Raw genomic sequence first — 15,252 nt, forward strand, 5'->3', positions numbered from 1 at the left:
TTCTGAATCCTTCCTTTTTTTCTTATTCTGGCTTCTCTTTCTTTTCCATCTTATTTTTCTTTCCCTTAGAATTCTCATTTTAAACTTTTCCACAACCTATTTTCATTATCTTTTTCAGATGTAGTTCACATTTCTCATGTTGTTCTCAGAACTTAGCATTCTGCCACCCACCTCTGTACACCTTTGTGCAATTTTCCCCCCATGCCTCCAATACAAAGCCATGTAATACAAATCAGCTAATTTTCACCTCTTCAAGACTCAATGATACCATTTCTTTATTTTCTCTTTATTTTATTTTTTGATCAATCAATACATAGTTTTCAATATTCATCCATTTGCAAGTTTATGAGTTCCACATTTTTCTGCAACCCTTCCTTCTCTCTCCTCTTCCCATGGCAGCAAATGATATGGTAAAAGTTGTACATGTATAATTTTGCTTTCTATATTAATATGTTATCATCCTGTAAAAGAATTAGATTTAAGAAAAAAATCATGAGAAAGAAAGTATATAAAATAAATTTAAAAAGTAAGCTTAATATATTTTGCTCTGTATTCAGACTCCATAGTTTTGTTTTTTCTTCGTGGATTTGGAAGTTATTTTCCATAACAGGTCCCCCAGGGATATCTTTGATCACTGAGCTGTATCCATCATAGATGGTCCGATTCACAATGTTGCTATTTATATGTACAATATTCTCCTGGTTCTGCTCATTTCCTTCAGCATCAGTTCATGCAAGTCTTTCCAGGTTTTTCTAAAGCCTGGTTGCAGATGATTTCTCATCTTATTTTTAAAATTTTTATTTATTTAAGGCAATGGGATTAAATGATTTCCTCAAGGTCATACAGCTAGGTAATTGTTAAGTGTCTGAGGCTGGATTTGAACTCAGGTGCTCTTGACTTTCCAGGCTGGTGTTCTCTTCACTGTGCTTACCTAGCAGATGATGTCTTATTGAACAATAGTACTCCATAACATTCATATACCATAACTGGTTTAGGCATTTTCCAGTTGATGAGTATCCCCTCAATTTCTAGTTCTTTACCACTATAAAAAGGACTACCATTAATATTTTTGTACAGGTGTGTCTTCCACTTTTTATGATCTTTTTGGGATATGTATCTAGTAGCATTACTGTTGGATCAAATGCCCTTTGGGCATTGTTCCAGATTGCTCTCCATGAAGATTGGATGAATTCATAACTCCACCAACAGTGCAATGATACCACTTCTTAAAGGAAATCTTTCCTAACTGACAATTCTTGTTGTTAGTGTCCTTTTTTTCTTCTCAAATTACCTTATATTTATGTATCTCTGTATATGTTGCATCTGCCACTAGAAATGTTATCAGAAACTATATTACATTGTTTGATGTTGTATGTCCCTCATCCTCCAAATAGTGATTTGCACATAGAAGTTAATAAATGTTCATTGATTCCTTGAATTAAATGACTGATTCTGTAATTTTCTGCCCATCCCTTTTTGTTATTACCTAAACCCAACAGCAAATGCTTTTATTTTGGAATAACTTTTAACTTTTAGTCATTAGTCTGATATTCTAGAGATAGTTTTTTTATTTGAAAAGATTTTAAATCTACTCTCTTAAATCAACAGTGAAATTTTAGGAATCTTGGATGTTGGATTAGAAGGAAGATAAGCCCAAAAGAAGATAAGTGAACATTTTTTACGTAACTTCCAGTTTCCTGAGACAGTTTGATTTTTCCAGTTCTTGAGAAAATGATCTTTAAGGATATTTTTTATTTATAGCTGCTGTTAAATTATTTTGATTAATATATCCTGTTCAATGGATTTTATTTATTTTTATATAATTTTATATGATATATATTTTATAACATTTTGTATAAAATTATATATAATTTCCATTGATGTTCACTCATCAGGCACTACTAAAATTCTAAATTATTTAGAAATTTTATCATGTTCCATCTTTATATAACAGACTCTAGTTTTTGTTTAAAATAATTTTTTTTGCAAGGCAGTGGAGTTAAAATGACTTGCCCAAGGTCACACAGCTAGGTAATTATTAAGTATCTGAGATTGGATTTGAACTCAGGTCTCCCTGATTCCAGGGCTGGTGCTCTATTCATTGTGCCACATAGCTGCCCCAAACACTTGACTTAAGTTTTAGTTTACTGAAATAATCTTTGTTTCTTAATACTTTTGGAAACTATTAAAGAATGATATTCTTTAATTCACGCACTTAAAGAAAACATTTAACCAGGTATAAAAGGAGGCTAACACATAGACAAGATATGATGAATTAAGCCCTTTTCTTTTTAGTTGAAAAATATTTTCATTGTTATGATCTAGATGGTCTTAGAGATCCTTTTCAAACCGGAAGTTCCATGTAATTCTGTATGAGACATTTTTTATGTATATCACTGTGCCTGAAATTCCTTTGATACTTGAAGGCTTTGTCTTGAAGGAATATGTAAAAGATTATTTCCAGGAAATACTTTGCAGAGATGAGGTCAAAGATAAGATCAAAGCAGGGCCTTATGCAATTGAATTATGGGAAAGAAGCATTTTTACTTTTTTTTGTGGGAAGATGAGTGGAGAGAAGGGAGGCCTCAAAGATCATTGTACCTTAGTTTAGAATTTTTTACCAAGGACTTGTTTTGGAAATTAGAATTTCTGAACATGTAGACAGAATATTGTCCTAGGAATCAGAAGATTGTTCTGCCCACCTAATATAGCATTTTATCTTTGTGAAAGATATTAGTGGAAGATATGAACCAATTTCATTAAGAAAGTGATTCAATATATGCATTTAAATCTTTATCAGTTTTATAGTAGTGAAGTTCTAGTTTATTGTTGGTATTAATAATCTTGAATCATGCTGCTAGATTCTTGACCTATTGATAATTTATTAAAATATTTAATAATTGAAACATTTTTATTATATTTTTTATAAAATATTGCCATAAAATGAACAGATGCTTCTCACTCAGTATGATTAAAACTTTCTAGTTCTTTGATAGCAAATGGTTAATGTAATGATGAAAGAATTACAACTTCTTCGTAGTTAAAAAGAGCTGTGAATGAGTCTTTGTTGGCATTCTTCCCTTCAATGCAAATCATAACCTCTTAGTGTCTTGGGCAATTTTATGAATTGATAAATTCTCTAAAATGTATTACTTGATAGTCATCTTTTGGTGATGAACTCCACTAAATTTTTCTTTTTTTTGGGTCCTAGGATAATAGTAATTACAACAACAACAATAATAATTGTTAATAACAATAACAGCAATAAAATAGATAGCTTTTATGATGCTTACTTTGAGTCAATAACTATACTAAAGGCATTACAAATATTATCTCATTTGATCCTCACCACAACCCTGGGAGGCAGATGCCATTATTCTCCCTCCCTTTTCTATATTTGAGAAACTGAGGCAAGCAGATGTTAAGTGACATTCCCAGGATCACATGCAGTCTGAGGATAGATTTAAATTCAGATATTCTTGACTCTAGGCCCAATACACTATACATCATGTCTTTGAGCTGCCACAGTTAACTTTCCATTTTGGTGATCCACCAGCCAGACTTTATCCAACATTTTTAGAGGCTTTGAGAATCCCAGGATATTCTTGGAGGGATTGACTGTAATTTTATTGTAAAATAGACTCAGAAAATGCTTTCTGGAGCAGAATTTCATTCTGGCATTTTTGGCTCATAATTTCTCTGTTATTTAGAAAACTCTAAGAATCTTTGAAGTCATTTAGTCTCAGGCTATCACTTCTTTTCTTTTCTTTTCCTGAAGGTCTTGAAATCACTAGACAGATTCTCATAGTGAGGTTATTCAACTGATGGAAAAGAAGGCGAAATATTGATTGATATGATCTCTTCCTTCTTGGTAATCTTGGTAAATTGAGCAGAGGTAAAAGTGATGGTAACTAGCTTAAAGAACTATGAAGTAAAACTTGGAGATTTCTTGCTAAGTCCTAATCTAATGATGAGAATCTTTGATTTAGAGTCCTTATTTTGTAGTTGAAGAAAACCAAGGCCCAAAGTCACACCAGACTCGTGTCACTTAATTATGATTTATCAAATTAGCTGTTTATTTTGTTTGTGATTTTTAGATGAAATATTTTTTTGTCTACATAAAAACATTTAAGGTTGATAGTAAATACATCCTATTTCATAAGTTGAGTTGGGCGTGGTTTCTTGGTGTTCCAATGAACATAAAAGATTTATTTTGTAAATTTATATCTTCCCTGAGGCACCTGCCTCCCAAGGTGCTTTGAAATATAAGAGAAAAAATTAAATTACTAGTGGGAATATGTCCAGAAACTACCATTTTAGACAAGATTCTGATCTCTATAAATTCTGTCCCATTGCATATGCCATAAAGTTCTACTTGAAAAAAATTAAAGATAACAGTTCAAATGTCTTTCTTTTATTTTCGGATTGACACGAACATATAATCCATCTTATGATATTTAAAACTTGAACTTGTTTTGTCACTGCTGTCATAGTTCATCTCATTATGTACAATTACATTTCAGCCTGTCTATTTTCATCTTGTGATGCTTTAAAGTCTTTGAGAGTGATTCTTCAAGAGATAAGTGTTTATCTTCATCAATGTTTTTATATTTGCCAAGCAAATAGATTCTAATTTCCATAGTAAACATAATTTTGCTTGTTATTTTTAGAATTTTAACATTTTTAACTGATTTTAAAAATTCTAAACTAAATTAAAATAACCAGTTTGGAAGCCTTCTCTTTTAATGTATTTCTTTTTATTTTCTTGAGGTTATAAAACTAGTTTCTTTTAGAATTCAGGCTCTACTAACATAGTAATATTCTACTTAAACTCAGTCCTGGAAGCTGTGTATTCTCTTCTGTTTATGACAAAAAGTAAATATACTCCCACCACCCCAAATTTTTAGCATTAAATTATCTAAATAGTTGAAATCTTCAGAGGTGAATTATACCAATCATGAATTGCATGATACAGTGCATGAATTTAATAAGGAATTAAATCTTGACACATTTTCTCAAACTTCCAAAAAGGGAATCATTTCTTTTTTCTTTTACTAAATAGAGAGAACCTTCTACCTGGACCTGTCTGGGATTTGGGCTTTTGGACCTGTTTAATCTTTGACTCGTTCTTACTAAAAGTGAATCAGGTCTTCCAGCTTGCAGCTGAGTAATGAAAACTGAGTTTTATTGCTCCTCTCCATAATAGAAACCCCACACCTCTAGTCATAAATACCTCCTGTCCTTTGGATTTTCAGGAATCATTGTTCCTCATCCCTTTACACTTAGGTAATTTTTCCAGATCCTTTCCCTTTTTTTCTTCAAGGATTCAAACACTTTTGATCACTACTTCCGTTTTCTTAAAAAATTCTTTTTCTTTTTGTATCTGACTCTCTTAACCTCTTTTTGAATAGGGTCAAGAAACTTTTAAGAAAGGAGTACTTGCTTTTCTCTCAGTAGAAGGGTTATATACTCTTCTCCTTTTTTTTTCAGGGCCAGCTGTTGAGGGGAAGAGAATTAGGTTCCATGTCAGCTCATTTGCCAGCTAGTGATGTGGTATTGCCAGCATGTTTGAGTTTATTCAGATATGCTTTGGCATGCCAAGCCACTGTGAACATGTTCCCTTTCATGTTCGGGACCATGAGAATGAGCCCTCATGGAGTTGGCACTGGGGACAAAGAATTATCCTCTCACAGAGTAAACATGTGAGCTATTTAGACTTAGCCAGAATGTATCTGGAACATACTCCATATGAACATTTGATTTTCTGTTGGCATGTAGTGTTGTAGTCATCTATGTGAATGAAGAACAGTGTTTTGGGAATCAGTGATTCTGTTTTTGGAATTAGCTGTGTGTTAAGGAAAGGTAGTGGGGAGTGAGGGGAAAAGAGGCTTTCATTTTTCAAAGCAGTTCCTGTGGCAGGTGCAGAGGGTGAGTAATGTACACACCTAAACTCTGTAACTTAGCCAATGAAAAAGAACCTTGTCCTGACTGTTTCCTACCTCCTGTAGTATGGTTTCCCTCTCTGTCCGTCAAGGGCTGGCTGAGCAACCAAACCCTGCTTCCAGGTGTGGTATTCCACAGCCGTTCTGTAATTTGTGATCATAGAAACAGAATGTTCCTCCTCTTATTTCTTCCTTGCCAACAGTTTCTGGGTGGGTGAATGTCAGTAGCTGGAGTTATTTTTAAAGAAGAGAGGTGAGGCTTGTCGTGCAAAACTAGAAAGAGGGCGTTTGTTTGCAGAGCATAGCTGACATCAAAGTGTAGATTACTGCCTAGTGGCTAGGCACTTGTCCTATAACAGGTAATGTTTAACGTGCTAGTCCCAAAGATCACAGCAGCAGCAGCTTACGTCTAGGGAAAAAGTATTACTCTAGTTCATCCTGAGAAAGATTGATATGCTGTCTATGTCTTTTAAAATATATGAGCGCACCTCTCTCTTACTTTCTCTCTCTCTATATATATGAACACGTCTTGCTGCCTTACTTTTGAAACCTGTGATTGGACTTTGAAGTGTGGAAAGTTTTATCATTAAAAAACTTGCAACCTCTGCTCTGGGGAGAGCTTGGCTAAGCAATCACTTTCCGCTTCTTTTCACAGGATAATATAAATGTTTTTCTGAAAGCTTGTGAAAAGATTGGATTGAAGGAAGCTCAGCTTTTCCATCCTGGGGATCTACAGGATTTATCGAATCGAGTCACGGTCAAGTAAGTTTCACCTGTTGCATTCTTAAAAAAAAAAAACTAAGCAAAATATTAGGGCCATACTATTTGATATTTAGTTAAGTGAGAAGGCTTATGGAGAATACATAGAAAAAAGGAAAATTTCCTTTTTTTATCAGGTTTTAATGAGGATGTTTCTAAAAGTATAAAGTTGACTGAGGAGAAATATAATTGATAGAGAATGTCTGTTCTGTGATATAGAAATTTTAAGCTGTATAATAAATGAATTGGCTAGGTAATATTTTTATTCTGTTGCAACATAATTTTTAAAAAGGTGACATATAGTGAAATATAAAATGGAATTAAATAATTGCTCTGTTTGACTCCTCCTACCCTTTGCCATTCAAACATAACTATCACTAAATTAAGAACTGAATAACAAGGGATGCTCCCTTTCTACTTGTATTGTCAAGGTATGTAGAACTAAAGTGTAAGCTCACGGATCTTGCTAATTATGAGTGATTATTAAGCAAGTAGTTAATTTTTAATTTAAAAAAATTAGAAAAGAAAATGAAAGTGAGAAGCATGGTATTCAGGGAGTGCTGTTAGATATCTCCATTTAAAATTTGGCTGTGGGAAAAAATAAGAAATCACATTTAGAGTTTATGAAGGAAATTAGATTACCATTATTTCTGTAAGATTAAGAAAGAGTCTTGTATGTTTCTTGTCACAAAATCAATAAATAGTTCATAATACATATAACAGGAAATAGTTTTTTACTGAATGATCTTTTTTCTTAGTAGTGACTGTTGTCTTGCTGTCCTACTTTTTTTTTGTCATATGCCTTTATTTGGTTTTCAAAAAGAGGAAAAACTTAAATTTAATCAAAGATACAACCATGTTCACTTTTCTTCCCCCCCCTTCCAACAAGTTTTCCCTATAATGATTCTTAAACATGATATAGGTAGGGCTAAGTCATTTACAAATGTCAAGTAGAAGAAAATAGGAAATTGTTTTGAGAAGAAAATAAAGAATAATTTCATATTGGTCTCTAGAAATTCATCTTATATAATTTTAATTGCTAACAAATCCAGCTGTGGAACTTTGCTTGTGTTTTGTTCATTGTCTTACATTATTTGTCCCCTTCCCTTTAGTTATTATAATATGAGCAAAAGGATACAAAATATAAACATTTTAATTCATTAAAAACACTTTGCATTTCATTCTCAATTGGAAGAGTGAGGGAATGGAGTAGCAGGGAGAGAAGGCAGATTTTTGCTGATTGAACAAATATAATTTAAAATAAGAAACTATTTTGACAGGTTTAATTTGGGGGACTTGGTGACAGATAAAATGCAAACCTCTCTGCTTTGGAAGGTCATGTTATTTTAATTTTGATTTTGATTAATTTACTCTAATCAAGGCATTGTTTTATAAGATCTATCTGATGGGCAAGAAACTTTGGTTTTGAGATTTCTTTTTTTTTAAATCCAGTGTTCCCTTGATTAAGGATAAACATAGTTCCCTGAAAAAAAATTATAGTTTAGATTGCAACTTCGAAACCACAATGTTTGGGCTGGTCACGAACATGGTAAAACTTGTTCCTTGATTCTTAATTTTTTTTAAAAAAATGCTTAATAAAAGCTTGCCTAGATCCTATTTTATAAGATTTTATGCACAAATTGTTAAGTAAAAGCCAGCATCTTGGCTTTGTATTGAGTGAAATTCAATTACTGACAAAGTGAAACCGGGAGGTCACATACAAACACACACACACACACGTAGTTGTAGTTATAGTGAGAAATATGCTGAACAACTTGTTTCAGTATAAACCACAAGTCCATAAACCAAGGTGTGTCTTAGTAGCAGTACTATAATAAAATGACTAATGAGTGGGAACCTTCATTATACCTGAGAGCTTTTCCTGTGTTAATCCTAGTTTCTTTGGATCATGAAGAAAAAGGAATAATTCTGGATCTTCCAAGATGGAGGCCATAACTATAGGAAATGAAGAAGCTATTTTTGCTGTCTATTCAGCTTTTAATTCCCATGGATTTTAAATGTTGAAAATATCTTTCTTATCTTATTTTTAAAAGATCTGGGAGGTTAAAGGAAAGCTTATATATATGCTTACGAAATAATTTGGATTTGTTTAATTTTTAATAAATGTATGATTTGATTTTGTTACATATAGGATATCTCCTGCTTCACCCCTGCCCCTCCCCCCCAATATCTTTCTTTTCTTATTTCTTAGTTTCATACAGTACAAACAATTATTTTCTATGGAATTTTGGCACTGATTGACATTTTATTTAAGGTGGGAGAGAATTAAGGGTAACTGCCAAATTTACTTTTCCTAAGGGAAAGTTTAGAGTGAGAATTACTTATTATTTTTCCCTCTTGCCAACAAAACTGAGAAGAAAAAAAAGAAATTAGTGTTCCTTTTTCTGGAGTTTTATACTCAAAACTGATTTAAAAACCTTTTTAGCTATGGAAATACTTTAAAAGTAAGTGATTATTTTATAACTTAAGAACAAATTTCTATTTCTACAAATATTGTATTTTGAGTCGAAGTTGACCCTTTGGAATTTTTAGAGCAGTGAACAGAGCAGTGTTTACTAAATACATTTTTACCTGCTGTTCTTTATATAAATTTAATTGAACAAAAAGTCAGTGAAGTTTATCCCTCTTTAAAATGGGTATATCAGAGTGTTATAGAACTCAAGTTTGCAAGGATCTCAGAGTACAACTAGTTAGCCCCTTTATTTTATATGTGAGAAAACTGTTGGTGTTTAGTTGATTTTTAGTTGGGTTTAACTCTTTATGACCCTATTTGGGGTTTTCTTGGCAAAAATAATGGAGTAGTTTGCCATTTCTTTCTCCAGGTCATTTTATAATGAGGAAACTGAGATAAACAGGGTTAAGTGACTTGCTCAGGTCTTACGGCTAAGCAAGTTTCTGAGACCAGATTTGAATTTAGGAAGATTAATCTTCCTGATTTTAGACCTGGCCCTCTATCCATTTTGTCACCTGGATGTCAAATGAGTTTCTTAATGTCACATAATTAAGCATCAGAGGTGAGATGTGAATCATGTCCTTTAACTGGAGTCCTTTAACCCCTCGAGTATATAACATATACTACCTGTTTTTATAAAGAAATCACATAGACTTGATTCTTGCCTTCTAGGAGCTGGCATTATCCAACCCAGATTATATTTATATAATCTATATGTAGTATACAAAATATTTTGTTGTATACCACAGAATGATAGCTAATAAATGACTAGATAATATATTTCATGTTGGGAATTAGTAACTGGATTTAAGAAAAGGGGATTATTATAAACACATGATTCATGTGTTGTTGCTCAAGGAAAGGATAGGAGTCTTAGGAATTGTGTTTTTGTTATGTGTTCAGGGTCAGTAACATGAGGAGAAACAGGAAGTTTAGGAATTATAAGAATAATTTAATCCAGATTTTTGAAAAAAACTTTTTCTTACTTTCATTCAATTTGGGTTTTAGAGGTTAGGTCACAATAAAGCCTGTATATCACTAACCATATAAGATTAATTTCAGAGAAAGAAAGCCCTTTAACTAATTTGTTATTTTGGTTCTGTTTACATTCCTATAATCAAGTGCAATTACTTGATTTCATTTTAATTGAAATCCCCTATTAAGAAATGGTAGTTATTTGAATTTTCTATTCATGTTATAATTTCATGTATTATAGGGAATTTTTTTTCAGTTTTGAACATACAATCCCTATGACCAATGGCATTCTAAGTTTATTAATTTCTATTGGTATTCTTGAACATATGGGTCACAAACAGAAGACATGGTCTTCATTGCTACAATGTGAAGCTCTGTCTATGCTCTCCTAAATGCAAAAAAAAGCAACTTGGAAAAGAGAATAATTGTTACAACATTATGCTAAGCCACAAAAAGTGCTGCTAGTGTAAAGCACAAGTTAGAATGCTCAAGAAGGGCTGATCATTTGTCATGACATATAACTAGAGAGAGATATTAAGGGTAGGTTGGGGAAAGAATATTAAGAGACTAGCCTAGAGGTCCTGAATTAAGAGAGTGAAATGTAAGAGAGCTAAGGGAAAAGGCTTTATATCTTCTAATATCCAATCAGGCTTTGTATTTTTTAGTTTGCAAATTGTCTCTCCATTAGACTGCAAGCTCATTGAGGTCAGGGACTCTTTTTCCTTTTTCTGTATCTAGTGCTTAGCACAGTGTCTAGTATATATAGGTATTTAAGAAATAACTTACTGAGTGAATAATTATTTACTCTATTTCAGTTTTTGTAGTGACTACTTTCTGGTTGAGAGATAAGTCCTCAAACAAATACTATGAATGTTTAACAAAAGCCCTCCTACAAACTCTTTGCTTTTACTACTTCATTACCTACACAATCCTATGGTTTCCAGGACTATTTATATTTATGGTCACTTCTTTTCACAAAATGACTGTAGAAAGAAGTCCTTATTTGAAATTACTTTGCTTTACAATACTATACCAGAGAAAGCAAAGGGTATTTAATTCCCAGTATTTAATTTTCCTCCATGTTAATGGAACCTAAAAATTCATATGTTTGTTCTCTCTCTCTCTCCATATATATATATATATATATATACATACATATATATATATATATATATACATATATAAAACAAAAATAGTTGTGGTGTTGAAAGGATTGTGAATGCATATAAAAGATTTTAATAGTGGTTTGAGAATGAAAACAGTAAGAATCTGTATATTATGTGTGTGATAGCTTCTAATTCCATAGGAGCTGCAAGAGTTGGAAGAGAGAAATTTTCTTCCCCCCCCCCCAAGCATGTGAAAATAATCATTTGGTGTGAATTTGACTTTTCTATAAAGTTAAAAATATTTTTGATTTTCATATAATAACATTGTCATTACTCTGGGAGCACAATTTCCAGATGGCATATCTCTACAAATAGCATGACAAATTGAGGTTGTGGCAAGTGTATTTGTCTATGTGCATTCATTATTCCTATGAATATAAATGTACCTGTATCAAATTTCTTCTTTGCCACCTTGTTTTCAAATCTAACTTTTGAAAAATCTAATATTTTTTGGAGATAGTTACTCCATAGCTAAACCAACCTTCTTTATGAACTTGGTTTTTTGTCCAGTCATTTGAATCTCACTGATATCTAAAATTGGCACTGTAACCTGAGTCTAGTGACTTCCAGCTGTCAATACTGTTACTATTTTAAAATGTTGAACACCTCCTACCAAGTGGTTAGGAAAGAATAAAACAAAAAGGGATTTTATTGGACTATGTTCAACCAGCTGCCAAAATCATTCTATGTGGTAGTTTGGGAGAGGAGACACAGTAACTCTTTCAGGACATTGTTTTAGTGCCTGTGGCAGAGCACTTAATACTTAACAGCAATACTCATCAGAAGGTTATATACACATCCTCTCTTGTGTAATTTCTCATTACTGTGAATCAATGGGCCAGTAAAAACTTTGTTGTGCGTCCCTATGTAGCATCAATATAGATAAAATTTCATTGTATGGTACTCAGGTTTTCTTTTACTCTCTATTCATATCTATTTCTTATCAGTTCTCCCCTTAGTGTCTAGTTTCTTGCTAACTCCCACCATCTTTCTGAGTCTGTGATTCTTATTCATCAAAACTTACCTGTCCTCCATCCCATTCATTGAAGTTTTTCTTAAATGATTTGGTTAGGAAAAACTAACATCTTAGGTTGAATTAGTTAACTGGAAAGCAATGATGCAATGGGTTAGAGCAGATAACATTTTTATTTTAATGGGATGGGGGAGACACTACCAAATGAATGATTAATATTGGCAGTTTGATATACCCTGGAAGACCTGGAGGAGAGATTTTTGTCTAGAGAGGTCTTTTGATGCTTTTCACATAATAGCTTGTAAGGATATTTTCTCTTCTGCTGCTTTGTATCAGGTACCAAAATAAAGTACATGCATGATAATTAAAACTTTGCTTATCATTAGCAATCAGCCAACTTTATGGTTTAGGCTTTAGTAGTATGAAATTCTCTTTTGTCCTAACAATTTCATTAATCTTAAGGTATTGTAGATTTTAAAATTGTACTTCTTTCCCTACATTGTTCTGGGCTTAGTCTGTGGAATCCTCTCTTTTAAATTAGAAGGTCACCTCAGAGGTCAACTAGAACAGTCTCTACCCCAGTTTTTTTTCTTGCATCATTGATTAATAGTCATCAGCTTCTGCTTGAAGATAGCTTGTGATGGGGAAACTCTCTGCTCTTTGAAGTCATTCATTGCATTTTTGTTAAAACTTCAATTGTTAGGAATTTCTTCCCTTCAATTGAATTTTGGATTGTATTTATGGCAGAATTGACATTATGGCTTGTGGTGGTCAAATGAATCAATCCCAGCATAATCATTTGTTCATAAGACGTTAGTTAGTCTGAAGATTGGCAATACTAATGATACTAATGAAGAAAATAGAACTAAAGTGCCTGACTTCATTTATTAGTGTATAAAAGATAGAGTCTATAAGATTCCTTCCAGCTCTAAACTGAATCTATTGGCCAGTAAAAACTGTGTTGGTGTGTATCCCTATGTAGCATCATTATAGGTAAAATTTCAAGGATGTTGGTTCCATTTTATTTTCTATTTATCTTTACTTTTTAATCATTTCTCCTTATCATTAAAACAATATTGTCCATAAGGAGACCAAGGACAGATCTTTATATACATATATATCTATATATCTATATCTATATCTATATCTATATATATGTGTGTGTGTGTGTGTATGTGTATGTATCAATAGTTAGCATTTATAAAGCAGTTTAATACTTCCATAACCCTTTACAATATGTTGATTCATTTGAGCCATCAAATTCAAATTTACATCCAATTAAATACTATGTTTCCGTAAAGAATGGACACCAATCCTTTGGTTCCATTCATAAACTCAATTCTTGTAAAACTGCTATCACTTCTCCCACATTATTCCATTTTATCTATAATAATCTCATGAGCCACTTGAATAGAATTTAAGCATACCTGAAAAAAATTATTTCTTCAGGAATGTAACTGATAAGTCATCATTCAACCTTTGCTTTGAAGACCATCTAAGTTTACTCCTTTGTTGAAACTGATATTCTGTGTCTATAGCATTCATTGAACTATTAATTTATTGATGCTATTGACAAAGGAAATAAGATGTATGGCTTGACTTAGATTGTAGTCTATGACAATAAAATTATTCAGAGGGATGGCTAGGTGGCATAGTGGATAAAGCACTGGCCCTGGAATCAGGAGTACCTGGGTTCAAATCCAGTCTCAGACACTTAATAATTACCTAGCTGTGTGGCCTTGGGCAAGCCACTTAACCCCATTTGCCTTGTAAAAACCTAAAAAAAAATTATTCAGAGATAATTAAGTGGAATTCATATTTTAAAATGAGCACAGCTGATTGGGATCTCCCAAATAGATTTTGGGGAATTCAGAGTTCTCCCTTTCTTTTCCATTTTCAAGACCTCAGACTCTAAAGGACAAGTTAAACGTCTCTTCTATCTGACCCTACCCAAACCTACAAGGAATCTCTAATACCAGGTCAATGCCATTCAATAAAATTTAGATGGAAACAGATCCTTTTGACCCCAAGACTGGGAGGAAGAGACTGGGATCTGAATATTGAGATAGTTTCTTTGTCCAAGGATGACATGATGTCACTCTTAGCCTCTCATTTTAATTATGGCTCACCTCTCATTGTGTTATAAAACCAGTTGATTGACCCTCAGAAACGCTTACTTTTTGAAGAGTATAAAAACTGTGAGTCCACAGCCATAATTGTCTTTAAGAGAGGCAACCAAATGACAAAATGACTTTTATTAATAATGTGCTAGCCTTATTTATCTAATAATTTGATTGCCCAGAAACTCTCTTGAACTTTTTTAAATTGCTATACTTTTGTACAGAGAACTGACTAGTAGTCTGTAGAGCATACACTAAATAGACTATTCTAGTTGTGTAAAGGATGAATTTGTTTGTCCAGTACTCCAGATAAGCCAAAGAATACTTGTTTATGGATCATAGCTTCATAGCCATATATCAAAATGAAGGTAGCTTAATATTCCTGAAATGTGACAACATATGGGTAATCTCATTTAGATAGGTAAGGATAGGGAAAAGTAATTAGAAGCTTACAAATTCCTCTTTTTTGCCTTTATTTACCTTTAGTTTTATTAACCCTACCATTTATTTACTATCATATAATATTTGTTTTTTGCTTCATATGTAGTACTTTTCTAGAGGCGAATAGTAACTGAATATGAATCACATGATTGGGGAATCTCCCTCTGGGGCAGAGGTGTTAAATATACATCCCATAGTGCTTTCAGAGTGTGACCCAGATTAGATTAAAATGTAATTGGAAGAGACAGCTAGGTGGTTCAATGGATAGAACACCAGCCCTGGAGGCAGGAAGATCTGAGTTCAAATTTGACTCCAAGATACTTAATTCTTACTTAGCTGTGTGACCTTGGACAAGTCACTTAAACCCATTGTCCTGAAAAAAACAAAAAATTAAATGTAATCA

The 15,252-nt window shown here is 32.8% G+C and overlaps 1 protein-coding gene and 1 long non-coding RNA gene across 20 annotated transcripts in view; one reads left to right on the plus strand and one right to left on the minus strand.

The window, feature by feature from the left end:
• LMO7 (LIM domain 7) overlaps positions 1–15,252 on the plus strand; it is a 252,717-nt gene that overhangs the window by 134,501 nt on the left and 102,964 nt on the right. For all 19 annotated transcript variants that reach the window (XM_074191825.1, XM_074191831.1, XM_074191824.1 and 16 more), the window contains one exon: positions 6,598–6,704. In XM_074191825.1, the coding sequence (XP_074047926.1) occupies positions 6,598–6,704 (107 nt within the window). Of the gene's footprint in view, positions 1–6,597; positions 6,705–15,252 lie in introns of those variants that run through there.
• The window catches only part of LOC141491176 (uncharacterized), an 87,710-nt gene that overhangs the window by 45,017 nt on the left and 27,441 nt on the right, over positions 1–15,252 (minus strand). The window lies entirely within an intron of this gene.

This window comes from Macrotis lagotis, chromosome 6 (genome assembly GCF_037893015.1).
Source record: "Macrotis lagotis isolate mMagLag1 chromosome 6, bilby.v1.9.chrom.fasta, whole genome shotgun sequence".
NCBI lineage: Eukaryota > Metazoa > Chordata > Mammalia > Peramelemorphia > Peramelidae > Macrotis > Macrotis lagotis.